A 27085-nucleotide genomic window follows, 5' to 3' on the forward strand; every position below is an offset into this window, starting at 1 on the left:
TACCCCATTTCCTTCATATATAATTGGCTCCTAACAAATGGATCACTCAATGTGTTAAGGAAATTGGTCTAGTGGCGTGGTAGCATTTCTTTGTGTCCTTTCCTTGAGGTGTATTCAAAATCTTAAACTAATAGGTGCTACATTTCTTTTAATATATATACATCGCACCAACTATAGATCTAGTTTTGGTTTGGGTTTTTGATTCAATATGTTTTAAATCCGCTAGGTAGGTAGTAAGGCTACGTACGTACATGTCACCCTCTTCAGACCTCATTTATAATCATGCGATTACACTGATATATTGTTATTGTTATTGTAAATATGAAAATTTCATGATTCATTAGGAGTTCCGATTTTTAAAAAAGGGATAAGATTGTAATTTGTATAATATGTCAATTCATCTAACTTCTATATAATTTGATGGGAACTAAAGCTGCGCAGGGAAAGAAGGTGACATGCTCAGTGGGGAGCCCTTATATATATAATACTACTTTGATGCATTACCACAAGAACCAAATGTCCCTCTCAATCAATTTTTAAGTAACCTAAACATTAAACATATTGACATGACATGTGAATGCAATGTTATCACAGATTGTATTATTATTACATTACAAGTTATGTATTATCATCCAGACTTTTGTTACTACTTGCTTCCAAACTAGTCCAAAAGGTTTAAGTTGAATCTCCTTCATCAGAAAATTTAATTATACAATGGATAAACTTACGGGAAAAGGGTATAATTTTTTTCTTATATACAAAATTTCTGGTACATGTTACTGGTGGGAGGTGGCAAGTATCATGTGGAATTAGTCGAGGTGTGCGAAAGCTGACCCAAACACCATAGTCATAAAAAAAAATATCTCAAAATTGCACTTTTGAATTTCTTTTGTAAAAAAAAATGGGGATAAGGAATCAAACCCTCACTAATAAAGTGAAAGTTCAGTTAGCCAACCAACCGAGCTACTAAGAGTCCCACTTTTGAATTTTTAATTTGGCATTCTTGCAATTTTTAAAAATCCCCTGATTGTAATTGTTGGCTCCACCATTCTATCCAACTCCAAGTAAATAGATAGGTTCAATTACATTCAATCCATAACATTGCTAAATTTGTCCATCTAAAATCTCACATAAAGAAGAATTGGGTCTTAATAAGTCCAACACTTACATGTAAACCAAGGCCCAAAGAGTGATTTTCTCCCAAAAAAATTCCCAATTTAACAAAATACCATACCAATTACCATTATTACATACTCAAATGAATTCACTCTCGCAATATATAGCTAATTGCAACAGAACTAGTACATTTCCATCTCTTGATATTCATTGAAACAAAGTACGTACACATATTATTATTATTGCATCTTCAAACTCAACACACACAAATTATTTAAACGACGATCACACGCGAATTAAACAACAATACTCAAGGTTTATTTTACTACACTTAATAGTTGTTGCTCCAAAAAAGTGTAGATCGATCTTCATTTGCGACTGAAAGAAGTAATAATGGTGAGCACAGCCATAGTAACAAATCCAGCAAGAAGTGGAGTAGTTGCTAAATGACCCTTATCAAAGAATATTAGACTCTTCTTCCTTAACTCTTCGAATGTATCGATCCCAGTTGTTTCAATTGTGTCTACAAATCCATTTACGTAACGTTTGAGTTCAGAACTAACACCAAAACCAACACCAACTCCACTTGCTAGGAAAAAACTTAGAACCTGCATTGCAATATATTCACTCAATTAGCTCTTGACATGTGCTATCTCGAGTCGTTTGATCATGAAATTCACATAATTTACAGTATTGAAATGTGTGATCATCATATCTAAACATTTTTTTTTAATTAGGCAGAGTCTTCAGATTCTTTTTAATAGGTGATAATAGTAAGACTCAAGCTCTAGAGACTTTTCTAAATCCACCTATTTAATTATATAGTTTATACTCCCTCCGTCCATTTTTAATTGTCATAATTTCCTTTTCTAGAGTTAAACTATAAGAACTTTGACTAACATTTTACGATGTATTTTTTCAGCATATCGATATGTAAAAAACGATAATTTATACTAGTACTTTTCATATAGTTTTTGAATATCTAATTTTTTTTGTTTAAAATATCGAATTAATATTATCTAATTTAACTTTGAAAATTAGTCAAATCAACTTTCGAAAAACGCAACATGACGGTAGACTGAGGGAGTATATACCTTGTCTACGTAAAAATCCAAGCGGCCAAGGAACTTGCCATGAAAAACCCTTTTCCCTGTCACGGCATAATACAATGCAAATGGTAGTTGAATTAATGAGTACACAAATCCAATTAATCCAGCTGCTACCACGTACCTGTATTAACGATTTATTTTTAGTATAATATACAAGTAAAAATTTTTAAAAAAAATTAATATAGTGAACAAGTAAAAATGAAAAATATATATAACCTGTAGCCCTTAACGTCACTGTATTTGGTTTTTTCGCCTCCACTAAGTTGGAAGCTGTTGGTAATCATGATTGGCACTGAAGCTGCGCACAACAACATAGTGAAAAGTCTAAGAACAAGGATTGCCAAAGCCCTTGGTGTTTCCATTTTAATAATTCTTTCTTTGATCACTCTCTTAATTTTAGGCTATGTATTTTTTTTGCACATTTTTAGGTGGTCTAGAGAGCAACCTTTTATACCTTGGACTAGAACTAAACCTGTTGTCGTTAATTATCGTGTCTAAGATTAATTTTTGTCTGAATTATATGGTACTATAGATAATGAAGTTTCCATCATCATTTCACAATTGTGTTCTTTTCTGATATATATATCATACCTATCCAATTATGTAAAATGATTATGGGAAATTTCTCTTTTTTATTTTATTGGCTACTAAACCACCCATAGAGGTGACATATGGAGGGTTTGATTGGGTTAAAATGAGTTGAGTTAATTAATGAATGATTACTTGATCCGCTCAAAAATTACTTTGGTTGAATGGGTTTAAACACCAGGTCGTAATCACTACAACAAAAATAGCTTTTAGCGACAAATAACAAAGAGTGTTAAAGTTTTTCTATTGGTATTAGTTGATTGCAATTGGATTCAGTGCCGCTATAGGCTTTAAGGACATTCACGTTAATTGCCTCTAAAAAATATATTTAGGGATAATTAAGCTATTGTCGTTAATTAATTAGAGTGAAAAAATATTTTTGGTATAGTGTAACCCAACCTGCGGCCCTAATTCTCCATTATCAAAATGTTTTTCTTTTTTTCTCCATTACTCACAAAATTCTCCAAAATGCTATCAAATTCACTAGGCTATATCAAGAAGCAACACAATATAGGCTTCAAAACTTGCCAAACATTTTTGCAGCTCGAGATGCACAAAGCCTTCTGCGCTCAGGCATGGGGTATGATGTATCTTTCCTGATTGCTCCTATGGCTCGAGAGGAAAATATAGAAATAGCTGATGTAGGCTTGAATATACAGTTCAGTAGAATTTCGTAATTTTAGCTCAAACTTCATATATATATATGTATCATAACTTCACTAAATATGTACAAAAATCAAATTCAGAACTCATGTTACTAACACTTGAGGTCCTTGTCCTAGAATCCAGAACCCTTATGTCAAGTATACACACTCTCACCTACTTCTAATTTTTTAAAATGTAATTTTACCTATATATATATATATATACAGTGTATTTTTTCAACGAGAGGACGTGGCCCTGCAACTCTTTTAGTTCAGTTTTCCTCTGTTTGTATTGAAGAATAATTAAAGATTAGAATCCAGTTTTCTCCTCTGCTACAATTTTCTCCAGTTTGAGAGCAGTGAGGAGAACCTGTAAGGTGTAAAAAGGAGCAACAGCTTTAGATACAGTTACTTGTATCACAATGAATAAAAGGGTTGCTTTACTATAATCTGTCAATGTTACATTAAGCACATTTAACAACGCGGTGTGCAAAGGAAACAGGAGATCGATGTGTAAAGAATAAATGAGTCAGGTGTGTGGCGTTGGGAAGAACTTCACAAGCCAGCTGAGTCCAGTCCATGTAATGCAATCAAGAATTGAACTGGAGCAAATTAAAGCAGGACGTACGGATTCCACTGAACTCTGTTAATTTCCTTCCTTGATCAGTAAAGAAAGATTCTTTGAGCATGTATCAAGATGCACATTTGACACAATTCTTAGCAGACTGATGAAACGAAACAATCATCTAGCCCATTAATTTAACAACTTGTTTATCCAATCATCTAACTCAATTTACGCATCTTTTCAAGAATTATCGGTGTATTTAGCAGCAGGTAAGAAGCCAAGAATTTAATTCATACATCAAAACAGACAATACTTGTACTTGATGCAACAATTGTTACTACTATTACTCCTCAATACCCAGAGATCAGCAATATAAATCTCTATATCCATTTCTTACTATTTGTGCCTGATAAGTGCTTATGTTCCTAGATGTTTTGATGATCTTCTCACAAGTGCAGGGACACTAATTAAGGGGGAACACCAGTTATTGAATGAATGTTTGTTCACTCACATGAGGAGTTATGTAGGTTGTTTGTCATCATCCAAAAGGGAGAAATTGATAAGTTCTTATGTTCCTTGATGTTTTGATGATCTCCTCACAAGTGCAGGGACCTGGTCCTCTGCAGAGTATGAATACTCGTCCAGTTGTCAAAGTGTTGTACAACTGTAAAAGCTGTCCGTGTCAGGAGGTTGGTGAAGCTGCAGAGTACTTCACCAATCAGAAGAAAGGAGGTTGCTTGTACATTGGACAATAATTCTTCTTGTCCAATATATTCAACTTACAAACAACAAAAGATTTATTCATTCAAAGAAAGAGAGATATTTCAAGCTTCAAAAACAGCAGGGACCCGATCAATTGCTTCAAGTGCTTCTTGTACCAGCTGTTAATTTTGTTTGCTTGTAATCGTGCTTACATTGTAGGAATCGTTTCACTTGTGAACGAAACGTTTCAAACTTGTGTGAATCATTGTAAGAACTAGGTTAAGGGTAACTTAGGGTCTTACTCTAAAGTCTATATTAATCGGTCAGGATTAGTATAGTGGGCAGTGTTGTATCTACCTAGTCAAAGTCTAAATCATCTTGGAGCTAGCTGATTTAGTAGGCGGTATGGTATCCGCTTAGCAAAGTCTAAGTTATCTAGGGTGATAGCTTAGTGGGCAGTGTTGTATCTGCTCTGGCTCATCTAAGTAATAGGAGGTACTGCTTAGAGTTGGAATTAGTAGGTTAATCTCAGTTTGTAAACTGACTTTTACTTTTGCTTGAGAAGATTAGTGAAAATAGTTTTTGAAAAGTCCTGGCAGGCCAGGTCGTGGTTTTACTCCTCGAGCAAGGAAGTTTCCACGTAAAGTTGTTTGTGCAATCTTTACTTTCAGCATTTACTTTACTGCTTATTGTAACTGTGTTGAGGACCTGGTCCCATCGAAATCGGTGGACGCATACATTCCTACAGTGCCCTTACTAAAGATACTCAAAAATCATACTTTTAACACAAATGAAGAGTTCGTGAGACACATTGTAGAAACCAAAATCTTCATCACTAAACTCCTCTCGAGGAGTTCAACATCGGTAGGTTAAGGGACACTTCACATTTGGTCTCTCTTGAGCTAATTTTTGGGGTTAAGTTAAGCCTCGAGTGAAACAAGCTTGAACATTATTATTCAAGTTGAACACACTAAGACGCACAATGCCATCAAGTTAATTAGTGTCAAACATTCTTGAAACCAAAAGCCATCTCAATTGCAGTAGATGTAACTCTAGTCAACGATATACATACAGATTCATAATTCATACCTGATCATACCATATTTACATCAAACTACATTGCTTTATTGTGATCAAGTCATATATAATTGAGATAAATATATGTCAATTAAGTATAATTATATGATTGAAGTCTATATATATAAATTGTACTATACATTATATGTGTAGTATTTACTTATTGAATTGATGTAAATTTCCTTAATACAGTTAATTTCACATGCAAGTAATCACACCATTAAATTGTTAGCAAGATGATGGATCATCTTGTTCGAAAATTACAATGATAATTAAGGGCTAAAAAGTAATGTAAGCCTACCATCCTTAATTGTTTTTTTGGGACAACACACTTTGTGTTGGAAAATAATATGGAAGGTCTACAATAGTGTCTTCAATTTAGTACTATATAATATAATTAAAACAATTATCTCGAGCAATTTCTAGTCTTGATGGACAAAGTTACTTGGTACCTATTGCTGGTGGGAGATGACAGGTATCCCTAAAAACTAATCAAGGTGCGCGAAAGCTGGCCCAAACACTACGGTCATCAAAAGAAAAAGAGCATAGAAAATTTTAAATAGCACCTTAATTTTCTTGATGCATGTTTTTCCACATGTACTTACTTATAATGTCAAGCCACTTATCACAACTATATGCTATATAGTTTCTTAAGAATTTATATTCCACTACCAATATTGTACATTAATTTTGGTCAATATACCTTCATTTCCTTGAGAGTTACCTAGGTTATGAGAGGATTAGTGGAGTAATTTAAGTGAAGATTATAATAGTAACAGAGTAATTAATATAGAGATCATGGGCATTGGGATACCTTTTAGGATACCCTACTAATTTGGCACCTTAATGTAGTCATGCAGGCATTACACTCTGTTCTGTCAGCCACATAATATTCTTATATATACAAACTATCTTTTCTTATTTTTGAAATTTAATTTCATTCTGCTATTAAAAGAGCCATGTTTGTTTTTAGTTTTATATTCAGCATTTATTTTAGGGCTGGATTTGTGATCCGAAAAACTGATTAAAAGGTGAAACATTCGAGCTCGAACTCGAACTCGAAACCTCTTATTATGGATGAGAGTGATCATGTATAAATATCAAACATATGTAAATTATTAAGAATTTAAATATTCATTACTCGAATCATTTCAAGACAATTCTAGTGTAATTTCACAAATGAGATTTGAATATGAGAGAGTGCTAACCTTTGCCTCAACCCAGTAGAGATAAAGAGATTGGTTTCGAAAGATTCTCGACTCAAATAATGCATATTAAAGCTAGTAGAAAGATTCTCGGCTCAAATAATGCATATTAAAGCTAGTAGAAACAAAAAATACATAATCAAAGAAGAAACAGTAAATCATAAGAAAAACATTATACATTCGTTTGGTAGAGTGTATTAGGAAACATAATGCATGCATTAGCCTTGTGTATTACTAGTACCTTGTTTGGTACTCTTTTCCAACCTATGTATAACTAATGCAAGCATTAGTTATACACTCTATTGTGTATTAAGCTGTGTATTGCTAATACCATGGATTTTTAGGTATTAGCAATGCAATAGTTTTAATGCATGCATTAACTTAATTAAAGACTCAATTGCCCCTCAAAACCTTTTTTACATCTTTTCTATCATAATAGTGGAGGGTATTTTTGTAAATTAAATTTTTTATGCAATGCATGCTACTTTTTAATACATCAAACCAAACAACGCATAAAAAATCTATGTATAACTAATGCAAGTATAACTAATACATGCATTGCTAATGCAAGTATTACTAATACACTTTATTTAGCATTATTCTTATACACTCTACCAAACGACTTAGAGAAAAAAAATGATAACAACAACCAAATAATACAATAATTGCAACATGAGAAACAACAAATAAGAACATGAATCTAAGAACAAGCCAGAACTACAAGAATAACACTGTTACTATTACTACTACTAAAGTACTAATAAGCAAGGGAAAACATCTAGTAGTCTACCAAACTACCACCAAGCCACCAACACGAAAACAATACAATCCACAATTACCTACTAAATTTCTACCCAAATCCACAATCTCTACATCCTTCTATGTAAGGTCATATACTCAATAAACTGAAAATGAATAATATGTTGTTTAATCATCTCTCCTTAATATTATTTTGGCCTATCTCTACTTTTTCTTATGCGGACACATTTAAAAATTATATTAAAAATATAAGACCATAACTTTTTATAACAAAGGATTTTTTTCAAAAAATATTACTGTTATATTAGTAAAAAAATTATTTTAAAGAAAATAGTGATATATGAAATGTTTAATTGGACAACCATGTCCCATTTCCAGACCTGAAATATTTCCTCTGGCCGAACAAAAGTGAAAGGGATTTAACCAAAGATTAGTCTTCGCATTGTTGAACACCCAAAGAACAGCGAAGAAAGGATAAAAAATTGAAGAATCTGCAAGGGAAGAGAAGAAAAAAGCGAAAAGTTCAAAATAAAAATGCTCCCATTTTGTTGTAATGTCAATTTGGAGCTCCGTTTCAGTTGAATGTGATGTTTTGTTGACGATGTTATCAATTGGGTATTGTTTGGTTGCCAGAAATATATATTATCCTTCTCCTTCGATTCGTGAGTTGCCATTTTCACTCTTTATGATTCTTTCCCTTTTCAGATTCTTCCCCATTTTAACCCCTTTTCAATTCTTGTTTTATTTTTTTTAAAAAATCTGTTTTTAATCAGTATATGTTCTTTGAACTCTTGTTGTTTCAATTTTCCTAGGTTTGGAAAAAGTTGAGATCTTTGAATGGGTTTGTGGAAAATCTAGCTAGGGTTTTTTGGTTTTTAAGAAAATTTTGGAAATCTTTCAATTTCTTCATTGGAATTATCGACGTACACTATGCAGCTTTTAATTCTATATAGTTGTTTGTTGTTAATGAACTTATGTTCAACTTACTGTACATGATTTTTTTCTTGAAATTTCTTGTGATTCTACAATCCTTACGTTATTTGGGGCCAAATGTGAGATAGCGTAATATGGGTATTTTGTACTTCTGAGTCAATCAACATCCAAGTTGGTCCACGTTTGATATTGTATTTTTGTGAACTTTGGATGTGTTGTCAACTTCTGGAATAGTGTTCTGAACTTACTATTGCACTTTTTGTTATTGGCTTCTCAATCTATTACTGTTTTCTTTGTTCTTTATTCAGGTTGGGTTGAATATTGTTTGTAGCAGTTGACTACTGCAAGATTTTTGAGTTCTCCATTGTATCAATGGCGGACTCTACATCTTTAGATGTGATACTGGAATTTCTGCGGAAGAACAAGTTTACAGAGGCAGAGGCTACTTTGCTTGGTGAGATGAATAAACGTTCTGACCTGAATGGTGTGGTAGAGAAGCTTACTCTAGAGGATGAAGAGCTGAGCAGATCATTAGAAGAAAATGGGGGCAAAGCAACTGTGGAGAATCTTGGAATGGCTTGTCGAAATGGTGGGGAGGTTTTCAAGGAGTCAAGTTCGAGGAGTAGTGATGAAACTTCTAAGGAGCTTATTGTTAAGGAGATAGAGTGTGGGATTGGGAGAAATGGCTCAGACTGCAAATTGAAAAATGTTGCGTTTGTTGGGAAGAAGAAGGAAAATAATGAATCTGTTGGGTCATACAACAAAACCTTCAGTGCTTGCAACAATGCTGAGGATACTATGATTGATATGTACTCGTGGAACTACAATCCTAGTGGTTCTCTTGTGTCGTATCAGAACAATGGTGGAACTAGTGTTGCCAAGGATTTTTCAGGCTTGGTACATAATCCCAGTAATGGTTCTCTTGTGTCGCATCAGAGCAATGGTGGAAGTAGTGCTGCCAAGGACTTCTCTGGCTTGGTGCATAGTGGGAAGTTGAGGTTAAATTTGTCTGAGGTCTTAGAGTGTGGAAAATCTCATGCAAAATCTGGGGAGGATGTCAGTTTTTCTGGTGAAAAGAGAATGTCGTGGCCTGGAAGTACCAGCAAAGACAATGTGGAACCAAAGCATGGAAGTCAAAATAGTGAACTCAAAGAGGCTAATCAGCAAATTAAACTAAACGGGACATCCAAAGATATAATTATTACTAACTCTAGGTACGAAAGTGATGAATTGACTAACCTTTCATCCAACCCTTGGAAAGATTGCTCAGCTGAAACTGTTTTCCCATTCCCCAAAGAAGATGTTTCCACAAGTTATGATCACAATATTGGTACTGGTGGTAACAAATTAGGTAAAAGGATAACAGACGGTAATGATGTTAGGAATACAATTAAAGAGCAAGTGGATGAGGTGGGAAGAGCTTTCTATCTGGGAAAGACACCAGGAAGTGAACCAAAAGATTTCAGTGGCTTAGGCTTTTCGCTTATATCTGAGAGCCAGAAAGAAGAACTACCCAGGTTGCCACCTGTTAGAATCAAGTCAGAAGAGAAGTCCTTCAATATTCATTGGGAGGAAAAATTTGAACGAGATGGACCTGACTCAAAGATTACAAATGGTGACAATACATATGTCATAGGCTCATTTCTAGATGTTCCTATTGGACAAGAACTTACCAATTCAGGTTTGCTTGTCTAGCACTAATTTTATCTTGTAGTTTTGGACAAAAAACTTAGCCTGTTCTTTGGAGATACTAAAATTGCTAAATTGCTCCTAAATTCTCAGAGGGAAATTGTCTCAAAGATTGAATGAAGTTATACTAAATGTGGCCCTGAAAGCGTTGTTCGGATTAGAAAACCAAAAAAAAGATGCAATTTAGAGGGAATAAATGATATTTACCTTCTGTTAAAAAATATATGCTTCCAAGTCATTAACCTTTGTATTTTTTTGTTTAGTACTGACTACCTATGTATTCTAGGACTCTATATCAGATAGACTATTAAATGATATTTGCCTAGGTTGCTTAGTCATTGTCCTATTGTAGTACTGTTTCCTATGGCTGGTGTGAGGGGAGGGTTTGTCTTATCTTGCCATTTATGGTTTGTATTGGTATTCAGCTGCTTGTCCTGTGGACTGTGCAGCATTCTAAATCTTTTTTTAGGGAATAAAATATCTTGTTTGTGATTGTTCCACCAAGTTTTGAACCGTGCATAGCTCAGGGATTTCTCGGTTATCAAGAAAAATCTTGTCTGTGATTGTCGTCCTACCAAGAAAATAGAAAGGGACTCTTGAATGTAAGTTTTTCAGTACTTTTTGAGACGACATAAATTTAACTTTCTGCTCTTCCTCAGTTTTGGGTTCTGAGGTAGTTCTCTAAATTTTTTTGACTTGATGATGTTGTCTACTTACCCTCATGTTATGTTTTTTTTAACTTATCTATGTCAGTTTGATTGATGTCTTGTGGAATAATCATCATTGTCTTAACTGATCACCAGGTGGAAAAAGGATTGGTGGAGGCAGTTGGTTGTCTGTGAGTCAAGGTATTGCTGAGGACACTTCTGAGCTTGTTTCTGGTTTTGCAACTATTGGTGATGGATTGAGTGGATGTGTTGACTTCCCCAATGAATACTGGGATTCTGATGAATATGATGATGACGACGATGTTGGCTATACGAGACAACCTATTGATGATGAATCCTGGTTTTTAGCTCATGAAATTGATTACCCTAGTGATAATGAAAAGGGAACAGGACATGGGAGTGTTCCAGATCCTTTAAGAGGAGAAAACAAAGAAGATGATGAGCAATCTTTCGCAGAGGAAGATTCCTACTTATCAGGTGAGAGATATTTCCAATCAAAGAATGCTGATGCAGTTGGCTCTTCAGATGATCCTGTAGTGCTTTGTGAAACTGAAATGTATAGGAGAACTAACATGGGTGCCCAATACGACAGACAGTTGATGGATGAAGAAGAACTGAATTTGATGTGTGTAGAACCTGTTTGGCAGGGATTTGTTACTCAAACAAGTGAACTTGCCATGTTAGGGGATGATAGGGCCTTGAATGAGTGTGAAAGGCCCCAACTGGATGATATTTATGTGGACGGTGATCAGCATGGTTCAGTTAGGTCAATTGGTGTAGGTATTAACAGTGATACTGCTGATATCAGTAGTGAAGTGCATGAAAGTTTTGTTGGAGGGAGAGGTCAGGGGGATATAGGGTATTTCCATGATCACGATGCCAGTATTGGTGGGGCTAGACACATACCCCCTGATTCAGATAAGCCTTATTCTGAGATGAGAAACAGAAATGAGAAAACAGCTAAGCAGAGATCTGACAAGTTTGTCTCGGGTACTGATAAAGGAGGATCTGTACAAACAAATCACTTACATGGAGGATTCTCATTTACCCTTCCCGGAGATGGTCAGTTGATTCATACAAGCTCGAGTAAATCTTTACGGTCAAGCAAGGGCAATGCTATTATCACTGATGAAGCTCATGACAGTCTGATTGCAAATGATGACATGCTTGGTTCTTTGAGGCCCAAAAGCAACGAGTCATCACCTATCAAGAGTTCAAGAGATGAACGCAACAAAATTGCTGTAGGATCAGTTAATTCTAGCCCTTCATCTCTTTCAAATTATGGTTATGTAGAACGGGAGCATGTGAAGAAAGAAGAGGACACACAAATAGCCAGAGCAAGAGTGGAAGATTTGGGGCAGTCATTGGAGGATGAGGAAGCAGTTGCTGTTCAGGAACAAGTCAAGCAGATCATGGCTCAGGAAGAGGAATTTGAAACTTTTGAACTTAAGATTGTGCATAGGAAAAACAGGCATGTTCAATCTCTTGTTGCCTTTTTTGAATTAGAGTGGACATAATGCCTGTTATTTGATTTTAATACCCGTGATTTGATATTATTCCAGACTGAAGGAAACTGCTTCATATATGCAGTTACAGTCTTCATCTTTAGTACTCCTTATGTTGGTTTTCTTAAGTGCTGCGCTGATCATGATAGATTTAAACTGTGATAAGGGAGAGGCTGTTTACTAAATACATTAGAAACATGTACTTTATTAGGGATGTGAAGATATATTAAGTCAATGAAAATCTCTCCCATAGCTCTGGGGGCTCTTGTTGTTGACATATCTTGAGCTCTATGAAGAGACAGAGAACTTTTTAGCATGCTTTGACAACATAGTGAAGTTAAGCAGCCATCACTGAAACCAGTGGAAGCGAAGTCTCCCTAAGAGTTACTGCTGGCATGAGATCTGAGATAGGTATTTTTTTTCCCGGGATAGATGGAGGCTGATCATGCAGGGTCAATTCAGCCTATGCACCATGAACCATCAGAATTAGCCAAAAAGTGACTTTTCCCCCTTTTTTAGAAGGTAACATTTGTATGTATTGACTAAATCAGTACATAGGTTGTACACAAAACCATATTTACAATCATAGCAATAAACTAGAAAACCTGATCCAAAATCCTAACCAGAGCCTAGGATATCTATGATAGAATTAGTGTCTTATCGGTATATCTGTGCGCACCTGGTAACATATTCCCTTTTGATTATTGCAATCCTTATTGGAACTTTTTTTAGCTGAAATTTTATGTTTACGATAGACAAAAAGTTCAAAATATCATAAATTTTTTGTTGGGCCTTACTTATGCTGAAAAAAAGGTGCAAAGCGAATTTTGTATGTTTTTATGTAGATAAATATTCAGTTTTAATTATATAGGGCTCATGACAGTTATATTTCATGATCTTATATTCCTCTGTATCTGAAGGGGAAGAATGTATTAGACGTCAGAGGGAACTTATGTTTCGATTTCAGCATTAAATTCAACATTCATGCTCATTACTAAGGGGTCGTTTGTTTGATGGTTTGGAATAATAAATTTCTGCATCAAATCCCACATAAGATAATGTCGAATAAGAAAAAAAAATCATTGCATGATTAATGCAGCATTTAGTTGTCAGTATTAAATAATAATTGAATTAAAATATGCAGGAATCTGTGTGTTATTTTATTTGGGATAGAATGTGGAATAAGAACATGATTCTTCCTATCTGTAAAAGGCTCCAAGCCTTGTTGGACAAAGTTACCTTGTACTTGTGTTGGTGGGGTGGTAGTAGGTATCGCATGAAATCAGCCAAGGTGTGTGCACAAGCTGGTCCTAACACCACAATTATAAAAATAAAAGAGTGTGGAATAAGAACATATGTATTAACAATGTGGGTATTAAGCTATTTAAAGAAAAAGTGTCCTTTTAAATAAGTAGTTCAATTATAAGTTATAACTATCTCGTCATTATTAATCAATGCATAACAATCCCTTCATTATTTATTGTTGCATTAACAATCCTTGCTCTATAATCCATTTATGACTAGTATTTGAACCAAACAACCCCAAATATTTTTGCTAGTCTACAGTTGTTAATAAGATTTTTGGTTGTGTTTGGATGTTAGGCGATAGTTGCCTGCTTAAAACTGTATTTCATGCCCAACAAAAACAGGGTCTCTTAGTAATTGGACTATGCAATGTTCCTTTAGGGTGCATGATAAGTTGTTGGTTTTTGAACATAATGTATTCTTGTATTAAATCTAGACCCTTACAGATATGACATTCATGCATTAACAAAACTGTGCTTCTCTCTGCTATATCCATGTACATCTCTGTAGCCAAATTTATTACTTGATCTTGGTTAGAGACTGGGTGATTCAGATTAATAATAGCTGTGAAGGGAGCTGTAGAAGTTTGTATGCTTGGCTTGAACTGTATTTACTTGATGGTATTCCACTGCAGTCTTTGAAGAAATATGAGAGGCTTTTGAAAATTCTTTGGGAACTGTGATCTTTACCTCTGTAACTGGATCACTTCCATTTAGCTACTAAGAACTTCCAGATTAATTTATAATTTCCGACTTTCCTTATGCACTGGGTGTAGATGAAACTGGCTAGTGACTTAAAGAGAGTTTTGTCTATCTGTTTGATTGTAACTAGTCAGACATCTTTACTTCAGCAAGACATGTTTTAACCTTGTAAATGTCTCTATATATGTTCTGACTTATTTCTGTATTACCTTTGGAAAATATACCTTTGCAGGTTTCTCCACCTTAAGTTAGAAGCTTTCTTTCCACTGTTGTCTCTTCATGCATGTTCTGAATTTTCCCTTATAAAATGAACATTTTTTTAAATTTTCTTTACCTCAAATAGTTTTTATTTTTCTGGATTTGAGGTTTTTTTTTGGTGGTTAATGAAGTTCTTTTATTTTTGAACTCAGAACTGGGTTTGAGGAGGACAAAAGTTTCCAGGTTGTTTTAAATTCAGTTATAGCTGGGCGATATCAAGTCACTGAGTATCTTGGATCTGCTGCATTCAGCAAAGCAGTACAAGCACATGATCTTCATACAGGCATGGATGTCTGTGTTAAGATTATAAAGAACAACAAAGATTTTTTTGATCAGAGTCTTGATGAAATAAAGCTTCTCAAATTTGTCAATAAGCATGATCCTGCCGACAAGTACCACCTACTTCGGTTGTATGATTATTTTTATTATCGAGTAAGTGATAATTTTGTTGTTTTACAATTTTTGTACATCTTACTGTTTTATGCTAGTGGAAATATTCTTGCTGCAAACCTTTGTGCAACTTTTGAATAGAATTGTTGCTTTTTATCCCTAGCTTGCATACAACGGGATAGTGGTCAGTGGAGTTTTTGTTTTCGAAAATTATAAAGAGATCTGCTGTGCCACTATCAACTTCAAAAGTGTGTTCTGCAAAACTAGCTCCATAAATATTGAATCTCTGTTTGGTTAACACCATCAATATGTCTTAATGAAGTAGGGAAATCTCCTGCCAGGATAGTCTGCAAGATAAATCATGATCGTTCTTTGTGCATGTGTAGATGTTGAGGAAGGCAACCTTAAGTTCATAATTTTCTCATCAGACTAATATGGTGTTAACCAGATCATTTCCCTTGTAAAACTAGATTGTTCTGAACCTTGGGAATAAACTTTGACAGTGTAAAGTTCAGCCTTGATACAGTCTGATTGCTCAAGAGAGGCGAGCATGTCTAAGCATCTAGCTGATTTTGCGAGGTTTTATCCATAAATTGATAAAGACTTGACTAAATGAAAAGCGTGTGCTGTACTGTACGCTTGATGCTACTTGATATTTGTGGCAGACATCTTCGGCCAAACTTAATATGACATAGTTTAAAAACAATATCTTCTGTAATCCAATATGAAGAGGGAAGAAATATTGATCTGCACTTGATGTGCCTCTTGAGCTTATGCAATACTGTGGTATACTTCACATTTATGTATTATTCTGAATGTAAGCTAAAGAAGCTCTTGATCACGGAAATTTGGCACTGATCTTTGTGTCTGTGTTCAGGAGCATTTGTTAATTGTATGTGAACTACTGAAGGCCAATTTGTATGAATTCCAAAAATTCAATAGAGAAGCTGGTGGAGAAGTCTACTTTACCATGCCAAGACTGCAGGTTTGTTGGATCAAAATATTTATAGATATTTGATGCTAATGGTATCTCATGTGATGAATTTCATATTTACCTGTTGTGCAGTCAATCACAATTCAGTGTTTAGAGGCTCTTCAGTTCTTGCATGGCCTTGGGCTCATACATTGTGATTTGAAGCCCGAAAACATATTGGTGAAAAGCTACAGTAGATGTGAGGTGAAGGTAATTGATCTGGGTAGCAGTTGTTTTGAAACAGATCATCTTTGTTCTTACGTCCAATCAAGGTCCTACCGTGCACCAGAAGTTATTTTAGGGCTTCCTTATGATAAAAAGATAGATATCTGGTCCCTTGGCTGCATTTTGGCAGAACTTTGCACGGGCAATGTAAGTTATTTTTTTTCTTTACACACTCCTCATATTGATTATTATATCTGTATATTTATTGTCAACATGATTTTATATTGGGGTATGCTGTCCATTATGCCTGCATTCTGGTAGTTCTTGAGTACCTTTTCCCTTTTTTTCATTTTATACCCCTTCCCCGTTCTCCTAGATTGATGAATTTGACAAATGCAAAGCTGCAAACATCATTATGTTTTGGAGTTAGCCCCTAGGCCTTTGGTACAGTAAGAGCATAGCGCGTGATGTGTGGGTTAGATGCACATCACAAGTCAAATATTTTGGCAGACAAAAATCTGGAATTTTAGTAGAGACGGATAAAGAGACTGGCCTATTATCCACCGAGTTTCAAACATGTGTTATTGACTTTCGGGGATTACTCGTTATCAAACGAATTTATGTCCTTGGAGTTACTATTGGTATCAAATCTTTCAGAAGCCCTAGTAATTGTTGGCAATTGGCATGTCATCTTAGTATGAAATAAGTTTGTTAGGACACTGAGACCATTCTTTGATCTCGCTGCTTAGCGCTGTACTCCTATCTTATGTTAGAATCAGAAGAAACCAATATCTGACTTGCAAGAAGAATTGTGTTTGGGTTTGATAGTTCTAACCAGAGAAAATCTTCATAAGAACTAAGACCTTGTGAAGATTCAAAAACTTTATTTCTATTGTTATCGTGAAGTAAGCAATAGCTATCTTAAACCATTTCCTCACTAGCTTGACCTTTACTTTGTCAATGGAATTTTTTTTTGGTGAGTGTGGTCAAAAATATGCCAATTGGATTGTTAAAGAAATGGACCTTGGGACTAATTCAACCCTCAAAACTAGCTCAAAGGGGAGGATTGTCCAAGACCATATAAGAAGATCAAATGATCTTATCCCCACCGATGTGGGATATTCAACACCCCCGCACACCTAGGACTCAACATCTTGAGCATTGGACAATATAAGATGGGGACCCAATATCAGATGAAACGAGAACTGGGTGGGTCCAACTTTGATATTATGTTAAAGAAATGAACTTTGAGCCTAACTCAAGATCAAAAGCTAGCCCAAGAGGTGAAGTGTTTAAATAACTATTTTACATGTCCTAAAAGTGAAAGAAAATCAAACACCTAATTACAAATTTACAGTAGGAGTAAATTAAGCTACCTACCATAATTACACATATTCTAAAATATTCACAAAGATTCTAATACTACTCTCAAGCTGGTGCATGCAAATTATAATGTACCAAGCTGGCTTCATATATAACTTGTTCTGGGATTGGCTAATATGTCTGCAAGCTGATTCTTTGACCACACTAACCTTGTACGATGTCTCTTTAGAGTACCTTCTCTCTAACAAAATGACAATCAACCTCGATGTGTTTGGTCCTCTCCAAAATACCAGATTTGATGCAATATGAAGTGCAACTTCATGATCCCTTAAATGTGTGAATTAAGGGAAAAGCAAGAGAGTTCAGAATACTTCACTATCCTGAGAGTGATGAATACTTTATTTCTTATATCCTTTTATTTAATACTAGGACTTGGTCTCTTCTCCAAAAAAAAAATATCAGAAGTTGGTCAATCTGTTGAAAATAGAGGTTGGATCCTTCATGAATTTTAAGATTCGGGGGATACGGATGCAGAGATTTGGCTAAAAATAATTCAAGATATCTCGAAATAGTCATAAAACCTAAATTTTGAGATATTATGTGGAAAACTTTAGGAGAAGATATTGTTTTAAGGGGAGAATCCTGGAAGGGGATAAAAAGAGAGACGTAAAATTTATATATAGATGGTATTCCATTTTCTTCAATTTCACCTTAGCTTTTGCTTTGATTACAAAAATCATTGAATCTGTTCGGAGTTTCTCCTTTCGATTTTGGTCAAAGTACTCAAAATCGTTTGACCAGATTGGGTACGGATCGCACAGCCATGTCGTGTCGACATGGATGCAGCACCAAAAGTGAAGAGTCCTAGCAACTTCGCTTAAAATTGCTTTAAATGAAATTTGTATTATTTGATGTTCGTATTTGAAATATCGACTAACTGTAATTTGATGTCTGTTTTGAATAGTGGGGTTTTATAGGAATTTTCCCATTTTTGCAGGTCCTTTTCCAGAATGACTCTCCTGCCACGTTACTTGCAAGGGTACTTGGTATCACAGGTCCGATTGACCAAGAGATGCTTGTCAAAGGACGAGACACTTACAAATATTTCACCAAAAATCACATGCTATATGAACGAAATCAGGTAAAATTTCTTCTCCTTTTCCACTCTTTATTTCAGTTCCTTTTGTTTTTGGGGTGAACCCCTGTTTCCCCAGGTCTCATTTTTAAGAGATCAATTTGTCTAGTGACATATTAAGATCAATGTTTTCATGTATCAACGACTCGATCTATTTGGAGGTTATTTGGATCCAGTTTTTTTAAAGAAAAATCAGTTTCAAAAAGGTTATTTAACATGGATCCTTCCTTTACCTTGATGTACCCATGTCCAATGGGTATGACATGGTATGGATGTTGCATAATGATACTTAAAAATTGGCTAAAAGTTAGCAACAAAAAAAAAAAACGCACCATAGACTTGCATCCTTAGAGGATATGTACCTGTTCCCGAGTCCATGTACATAGTTTCGAGGACAGCATATATTATTCTGTGAAAGGCCTTTGGTTTTGCCAGTTCTGTATCTACTAAATATTTCCTTAAGTTGAGCTTCAACTGAGATCTAGAATCTGCAACCCAGTAAACATCATTGTTGGAGTCCCTTTGGATTCTTTGTTTTATATATGAATTGGTTAATTATTTGAATGCAACTTTGGCCGGAAAAAAATGAAATTGGATATAATACAATGTCAAGATAATCAATTCCTCTTTCTTTCTTCTTTCTTTTTGTAGGAAACAAACAGAATGGAATACTTAATACCCAAAAAGACATCCTTGAGGTATCGATTACCAATGGGAGATCAAGGTTTCGTTGATTTTGTGGCTCATCTTTTAGAAGTTAACCCAAAGACGCGGCCTTCTGCCTTGGAGGCTCTAAAACATCCATGGCTATCATATCCATATGAGCCAATATCATCGTGAATTATATGAGATCTCTTGGCACCAAAGGTGTTTTCTATTGCTTCGATTTGGATTCTCCAGTGATGATATTTGAAGAAAGTTGTCCAAGCTGGGTTGTATTTCTAGCTAACACAAATAGAGTGTTATGTAACATTAAGATTTTCCGTTTCTTCCTCGTCCTTTTTTGGTCGCAGCAAATGCATTCTGTTTGTACATGATGTCTACTAATTCTTTTTAGGTATTTAGTGATAGCTTGTGAAATAGCCGCTTATCCAGGCTTTTGCTCAGTTGCTGCTATGTATCAGAATGAAGCAAAAGTACAAACATTTCGTGAAGATATAATATGCAAAATGCAACTTGTTGATGTATTATTCTGAGTTGTGTGTTCACGTCCAGTATATAGTTAGTTCAAGTTGAGCAGTAGGTGGGGTGCACCCACTGCGTACATACTACATGCAGATAGAGTGATGGTTCAAAATAGAATAGTAAACAGGAAGATACAACCTGTTATTGTAAAGCAATCTGCAAAAGAATATTTCTGGTTGCATTACATGAAATTTATGACAGTAATGCACCTAGCTGTTGATACAAATTCACCTCTTCCTTGAATCAAATTATGTTCTCTTTCTGCCCAGAAACAGATCCGGTTAATGTATACTGACTATCATGAAGCTGTTAAGAAATAAAAGTGTAAAGAAAACACTAGTCAATTAGAATGCAGAATTAGCTCCCTTGGTTTTCCCTAACAACACGTCCTTGGCTTCATTGATCTTGGAAGCAAGATAATGGCTGCCACCAGCGTCTGGATGATTTGCTACCATTACTCTCCTGTGAGCCTCCTTGATCTTCTGCAGGACAGCACTTTCCCTAGAAAGGAAAGAAATGGAACATAAGCAACTAATTTAATTGATTGATACATGTAGCTTTGTCGATCACGAGCTCAAAACAAAAGTGTGCCAGGAGCACCAATCTGCTTATAGAAAGAATCAATAGTTTTCACTTAGAATGCATGAATTCAAGAACATCTTCAAGACTGTCTGTTGTCAATACCTAATGATGAAATGGTAATAAAATGATTGACACATCAAGCATTTAAACAATTTGACCGTAAATTCCAGTAGTTAACTTGATTCCTCTAAAGACAAATGAATAGTAAGCATCTGAAAGTTACAAGTTGCAAACTTTCCTAAACAAATCCGGAACAAGTTAGCCATTTAACGGATTTCCGAACTTGAAAAAGAGCACAAAAATAGAAAAGAAATACATGTTGGCATTACAAAAACAGAACTTAAAACAGGGTAAGATCATCACACCTAACTCCGAGAATCAATGCTGCTTCTCGCCTTGTCATATCCCGATCAAAGCCGCCAGGATAAAACTTCCTCACTCGAGGTGCTGCTTTGAACGTTTGCCATGCTCTTATCAAGTATCTAGCTCCCACAGCAGCAGCACCAATGGTAGTTCCCACAACTAATGGAGTTGACTGAAAAGAGAGAGCACGAAAACGCTTGGTACTATATCTAATAGATCAACCAAGTAGAACTTAAAGAGGAATAGTATGATTAACAAGAATAGGAAACAAAAGTCCAGATCCTTGCAAAGCAAAGCAATCTCTTTTCATGCTAAATTGTAGAGTATATTGTGGATAGCACCATGGTTCTTGTGGCAGCTAAGAAAACCCTTCCTAAAAGACCATCCATTAACATAATCTCTAGCTCAAACAGGTCTATATATAGACTATCCCAAGAACATTTAAGCAATAATCATTGAAGTGCAAAACAAAATATGTTTTGAGGTTCAATTATGCAATTAAAAGTACTATATACTTGAAAAAGAAAACAAAGATAATAACTAACTTGGCTGTCTCAAATGCAAAATTTGACCTTTTTCCCATATCTAGAATTTGACCGTATAGATTTTAGGATTAGATTTTGAAAATTTATCAGCGAATATACATTTGATCATGAAATAAATTCCAAAAAGTTGGGTTTTTGGGACTTCCACACACAAAACTTCAACTTTTTCCAAGTAAAAAATGTATGTCCAAACAAAACCTCAAATTTCAGAAACTCAAAGTTTCAAGTTTGCAACTTCAAAATTATATGCTTAATTTCAAGTTTGAGACAAAATTTGGAAAAAGAAATCAGATTGAAGTATTCACCAGCCAAGCTCACAGAGATGATTTCATTGCATACAGACGCTACTAATTAAACTAAAAAAACAAATTATTTTATCACAGCAAAAGTGATGAAATCCTAAAACAGAAGAACAATATCAAGCAAAAAGAAATTCTTAAGGAAAGTGAAAGAAATAGAAGATTAATTACCATGAGAAAACTCGCAAGACTTCAACAATGATGAGATTCAGGATTTTCAATATGCAGTCAGCTGAGAAATTTGACACAAATTCACAATCAATTCGCTGAAAATAGCAAATTTCATCGTCGATGTTGGAACCACGGAGTTTATATAGATTGCCATGAAAAATGGCTTTTTGGCTTGGGCATCAAGAAATTTTAGACCCACCAACATGGCGGTTCGCGTTTTTAGTTCTAGAGGATTCTACTAGATGATGCACCCGGTTTTAGCCGCTCCAATGTGTAATTAATTGGAAAAAAAAAAACCAGAAAATACCTAATTGTCCTAACAAAAAAAACAATAAATAAATAACTAATTGACTATTTATTTTTTTAAACGACATTAGGATTGACCATTTGCGCATGTTTTGTTACGGTATTTAGTCAACTTGATATTTTGTAACATTCACAAGATGGGTTTGCTATGGAGGAAATTATTTCCGAGTTTTACTTTTGGTCGTAGTTTATCGAGGATATGATATTAATTTGAGATTGTGGAGGAAACGAATTATAGTAGAATGTTGTTGTTAATGGAACATTGTCTTGTCTTGCTTATCCTTCTTTACTATTAGTTATAATATTTTGTCCTCAGAGTGCATAGATTCTGAACTTTATAAAACTAGTTACTAGATGAAATTTATCTCGATCAATCATAGATGAGCCATCAGTCATATTATTTCGGTAAATAGCAAGTCATGAGTTGCATCAAGTTTATGGTGAACTAAGATCTTGATCTGAATGCAACCTTGTATTCTATCCGAAACTATTTTCTATATATTGAGCTGAATCTAACAAAGAGTTTTAATGTCATATATCGCCTCTTGATACGTTCAATTGTCATAGTCATAATTTGTCCAATACAAACAATAATAACAACAACATTCACATTGTAATACTATAAATAGAATATGAAGAAAGTAGAATGCACGCATATCTTATCCCTATCTTTAGAGGGATATAAAATTATTTTCGATAGATCCACACATAATAAAACAGAATTTGATCAACACATAATTTTATAGTAAAAATCTTCTGATCTAATAAATCAACAACAATAATAACTAACACTTATTCAATATGATCCACTGACACTCAGGTCAGTATATGTCGTTTCAAAAATAAAATTTAAACATGTTTTTATTTTTTTTAATATTGTTTGTTCCATATCAGAAACAATTACTAGTATTAATTTCAAATTTAAGCTGCATGAATAAATGCCTACTCATTTTATTTTGATAGCGGTCCCTTGAATAGAGTCTGAAATAGAAGTTAGAACAATAGATAATAAAAAAATTCATACGCGAAGGGAGGGATTGGATTTGATCAAGCTCGCTCTGTCTCATCGGAATCGGAGATCGGAATTCTCCTTCAAGTGTTCGCCTTCGCCGGCGGTCCGATCTCCGACAGTTCAATGATCACCATTCCATACTTGACTGCCTTGTCCACCTATTTCAGCTATGGCTTGCTCTTTGCCTTTGGCCAATTTCGTGATTTCTTCAGAAAAATATTCGATTGGTGGAACGCCAGTAATCTTCAGGTGTGTTTGTATTTCTATTTCTATAATGTCTGTCCTGCTCTTAAATGCGCGTCTCTGCGTTTGATTCATGGCATTTCAACTATGGTTATTTCGTGTTTGAAATTAATGGCAGGGATATGCACCTATCTGCTTAGGACTCGAAGATTTCTATATCCGTCGGTTGTATCTTCGCATTCAGGTAATTATCATACAGCATTTTACAACACTTTGTTGCAGAATTGTGATGGTTTATGCTTGAAATAGTATAATTGTGTTAATTCGATAGCTGTCTAATGCTAAATGAAAATCTATAATTTGTTTCATATATTTTGCTTCGTTTTATAATAGGATTGTTTTGGAAGGCCAATATGCAGTCCTCCTGATGCTTGGTTTGACGTGGTAGAGCGTGTATCCAATGATAATAACAAGACACTAAAGTTAGTATATACGTCATTTGCTTCATTTTGATCTTTTTCTTTTAACTTTCTGAAAAATGCTTCCTCCATTTTGTGGTTCTTTGATTGTTCTGTTTAATATTATAAGAGAACTATGTGTATATGAAGTTACTACAGCTTCACTGGTGATGCATGAATATTTCTCTGTTGTACAATGTAAGATATATGGTTAGTAGTAAGTGTTTTGAAACATTGTTTTTAATGCTCAAAATTCTTTTTATGCAGTCGGACCACAAAAGTTTCAAGGTGCCTGAACTTGGGATCATATAATTACCTTGGTTTTGCTGCTTCTGATGAATATTGTACCCCACGTGTTATTGAGTCTTTGAAAAGATTTTCCGCAAGCACATGCAGTACCCGTGTTGATGGAGGTAGTCATGATCCCATTCAATTTTGTACTGTGAGTCTTTCCTGCATAAGTAAACATTGTTTATGAAAATTGTCTTGTCAGGCACCACAACGCTACATAGTGAATTGGAAGTGTGTGTGGCTAATTTTGTTGGAAAACCAGCTGCTATTGTTTTTGGTATGGGTTATGTAACAAATTCAGCTATTCTTCCGGTCTTGATTGGAAAGGTATAGAGTTATAAAAAGTTGCGTTCTTGTTTTATACTTGTTATTTTATTTGCTTTTTGATTACAGTCATTTGCAGGGAGGTTTGATCATCAGTGATTCTCTGAACCACAACTCTATTGTAAATGGTGCTCGAGGTTCTGGATCCACCATTCGTGTTTTTCAACATAACAGTAAGTATTCATGAGATTTCTTTTTCGTTTGAACAATAATGTTCAATGAGGTGTCCTATGTCATGTCCGTGCTTTAAATTTCCATAATTTCTTTAGCACCGTCTCACTTGGAGAAAGTCTTGAGAGAAAATATTGCTGAGGGACAACCCAGAACACACAGACCATGGAAGAAGATAATCGTTGTGGTCGAGGGCATATATAGTATGGAAGGGGAGCTTTGCCAACTCCCAGAGATTGTTGAGATATGCAAGAAGTACAAGGTAATATAGTGTTTGATGTCTCTTCCTGGAACTTCTTCTTTTAATTGACATGTCAATAATATTTTAACTTTCTGCCATGCTCTTTCTTTTATAATGAGGGCATCTAGTTTAAATGTATCTGCTTTCTGAGGTTCAGGTACTATCTAATTTTTGTAGGCATATGTGTATCTGGATGAGGCTCATAGCATTGGAGCAGTTGGAAGAAGTGGAAGGGGAGTCTGTGAGCTCTTAGGAGTTGACACTGCAGATGTGGAGATTATGATGGGAACTTTTACAAAGTCATTTGGATCATGTGGGGGTTATATTGCAGGATCAAAGGTATGATTTTCACAAAAAAATGCTACTGACTAGCTTTTCATTGGTTGAGTTAAGCTTTCCAACCATTAGTTAGTTGAAGAACCGTTCCTGGATAACTTGTAATTTGCATCAAACCTCATATTTCTCAAGGATATTACCTGATTGTATCTGCTTAATGCTGCCTCATTCCAACATGTCATTGGGTTTGAAATGAATGCTGCTCCGACCATTGTGACAGCAAGATTGTCAATTGGTTGCCTGATTGGTTAACATTGTAACTGTCGTCACATTATGCATTGCCATTTTCTAGATACTCCTTTTTACATTTTCTTTTCTTAAGCTAATGTGCTCAATCTTTGCATGAAAATCACATTATTACATAATCAGGTCAAACATTGTCCAAAGAACATAGCAACCCAGTAAACCAGAGTATTGGCACGTGAATGAAATCCCTATTTCCAGCTCATAATAAAACCAATCTTGCAGGAAATTATATTTACTGCAGGCCTGCGGGCATTTCCTGTCTGATCTTCCAGTACAACTGATTTGATAGACTTTATCTAGATGATTTGTTTCATGGTTTCTGCCAGTGAACCACCTGAATGATTGATTCTTTTACTTTTTCTTTTCCACTTCAGTAGGATGTGTGTTCACAAGAGCTTTTTCTTGTGGTAAATTTATGATGTCATCTATAAGAGGTGGCTTTGACATTTGATACAACAATATAGGAACTTATCGAATATCTGAAGTACAATTGCCCAGCTCATCTCTATGCCACATCAATATCACCTCCAGCTGCCCAACAAATAATTTCTTCTATCAAGGTTATACTCGGTGTAGATGGTTCTAGTAGAGGTCAGAAATTTCGTCCTATTAAATGAAACTCTACTTTTCATTATATTCTTAATGCAACTCAACACTGGTATAGTGATAGTCTACTGATCATTAGAGCAACTTTGGTTCTTATAGGGGCTCAGAAGCTAGCACAGATACGTGAAAATAGCAACTTTTTCCGCTCTGAATTACAGAAGATGGGCTTTGAGGTTCTGGGGGACAATGATTCTCCTGTTATGCCCATTATGCTCTACAATCCAGCAAAAATACCTGCTTTTTCACGGGAGTGTCTCAAACGAAAAGTACTGTTTTCTACTATTGTTTCAGCTTCATCCAAACTAGAATTAGATCACTCTCTAATAAATGCTTATTCCCAATTTTCCCTCTTGTAATAATATTTATTTCATATTCTACTACTATAGGTGGCAGTAGTGACAGTTGCTTTTCCAGCTACTCCTTTACTTTTGGCCAGAGCACGAATTTGCATATCTGCTGCTCACTCAAGGGATGATCTTATTAAAGCGCTCGAGGTTAGCTTGTACTTGCATTTGATTTATCATTTCAGACGATGATCATGTTTAGTTATGTCCTACTGTCATTATACAAGCAACAATCCGGCACCAGAGATGCTGCTTATTGAGGGATTAACCTATTGTCATGCCAATACAAAACAAAAAAGATGATTTAAACAGATTAGTGTGTATTTAGTGGCATATTAAAATCTTGAATGAAGATGATCTTTTGTGTTTCAATTAGTAGTTCAGCTTATGTAAATCAACACCTACCTGAAAAGAAAGGCAGTGTGGCCATTATTAGTGCAAGTGAATAGCTAGTAACTTAGCAACTATTGCTTTTGTCAGGTTATCAGCGAAGTTGGTGATCTAGTGGGCATTAAATACTTTCCTGCCGAGCCCAACAAAGAGCAGCTAGAAGCAAACAGAGTCAAGCTAGAATGAGTTAAGTTTCTGTTTTCACCTAAGGAGGTTCAGAAT

General features: G+C 35.1%; 4 protein-coding genes across 7 annotated transcripts; 2 read left to right on the forward strand and 2 right to left on the reverse strand.

The window, feature by feature from the left end:
- Positions 1-1278: 1278 nt before the first annotated feature.
- Positions 1279-2629, reverse strand: LOC125872946 (CASP-like protein 4D1). The gene is made up of 3 exons (XM_049553763.1): positions 2442-2629; positions 2211-2346; positions 1279-1724 (listed from the first exon to the last, which is right to left on the reverse strand). Exons 1-3 carry the CDS (start codon positions 2585-2587, stop codon positions 1485-1487), a joined length of 522 nt encoding a protein of 173 aa, XP_049409720.1. The 5' UTR covers positions 2588-2629; the 3' UTR covers positions 1279-1484.
- Positions 2630-8112: 5483 nt separating this feature from the next.
- On the forward strand, positions 8113-19997 carry LOC125872167 (uncharacterized). 3 transcript variants are annotated; one of them, XM_049552862.1, is made up of 8 exons: positions 8113-8427; positions 9007-10379; positions 11191-12526; positions 14977-15256; positions 16092-16199; positions 16281-16559; positions 18673-18816; positions 19462-19997. In XM_049552862.1, the coding sequence occupies exons 2-8, from the start codon at positions 9071-9073 to the stop codon at positions 19648-19650; spliced, it is 3645 nt and encodes a 1214-aa protein (XP_049408819.1). In that variant the 5' UTR covers positions 8113-8427; positions 9007-9070; the 3' UTR covers positions 19651-19997. The 3 variants fall into 3 exon arrangements, with proteins under 3 accessions (XP_049408819.1, XP_049408818.1, XP_049408820.1); XM_049552861.1 differs by having other exon boundaries at positions 8135-8380; XM_049552863.1 differs by having other exon boundaries at positions 8135-8315.
- A 100-nt stretch (positions 19998-20097) lies between these two features.
- LOC125872168 (mitochondrial import inner membrane translocase subunit TIM14-3-like) lies at positions 20098-22152 on the reverse strand. The gene is made up of 3 exons (XM_049552864.1): positions 21956-22152; positions 20943-21112; positions 20098-20496 (listed from the first exon to the last, which is right to left on the reverse strand). Exons 1-3 carry the CDS (start codon positions 21956-21958, stop codon positions 20340-20342), a joined length of 330 nt encoding a protein of 109 aa, XP_049408821.1. The 5' UTR covers positions 21959-22152; the 3' UTR covers positions 20098-20339.
- A 1112-nt stretch (positions 22153-23264) lies between these two features.
- Positions 23265-27085, forward strand: LOC125873118 (long chain base biosynthesis protein 2a-like). 2 transcript variants are annotated; one of them, XM_049553995.1, is made up of 12 exons: positions 23265-23522; positions 23635-23700; positions 23850-23938; positions 24182-24327; positions 24408-24532; positions 24609-24702; positions 24799-24962; positions 25119-25280; positions 25988-26114; positions 26229-26395; positions 26516-26623; positions 26954-27085. In XM_049553995.1, exons 1-12 carry the CDS (start codon positions 23397-23399, stop codon positions 27047-27049), a joined length of 1470 nt encoding a protein of 489 aa, XP_049409952.1. In that variant the 5' UTR covers positions 23265-23396; the 3' UTR covers positions 27050-27085. The 2 variants fall into 2 exon arrangements, with proteins under 2 accessions (XP_049409952.1, XP_049409951.1); XM_049553994.1 differs by having other exon boundaries at positions 23278-23522; positions 23850-23944.

Source organism: Solanum stenotomum, chromosome 8 (assembly GCF_019186545.1).
Source record: "Solanum stenotomum isolate F172 chromosome 8, ASM1918654v1, whole genome shotgun sequence".
Taxonomy (NCBI): domain Eukaryota; kingdom Viridiplantae; phylum Streptophyta; class Magnoliopsida; order Solanales; family Solanaceae; genus Solanum; species Solanum stenotomum.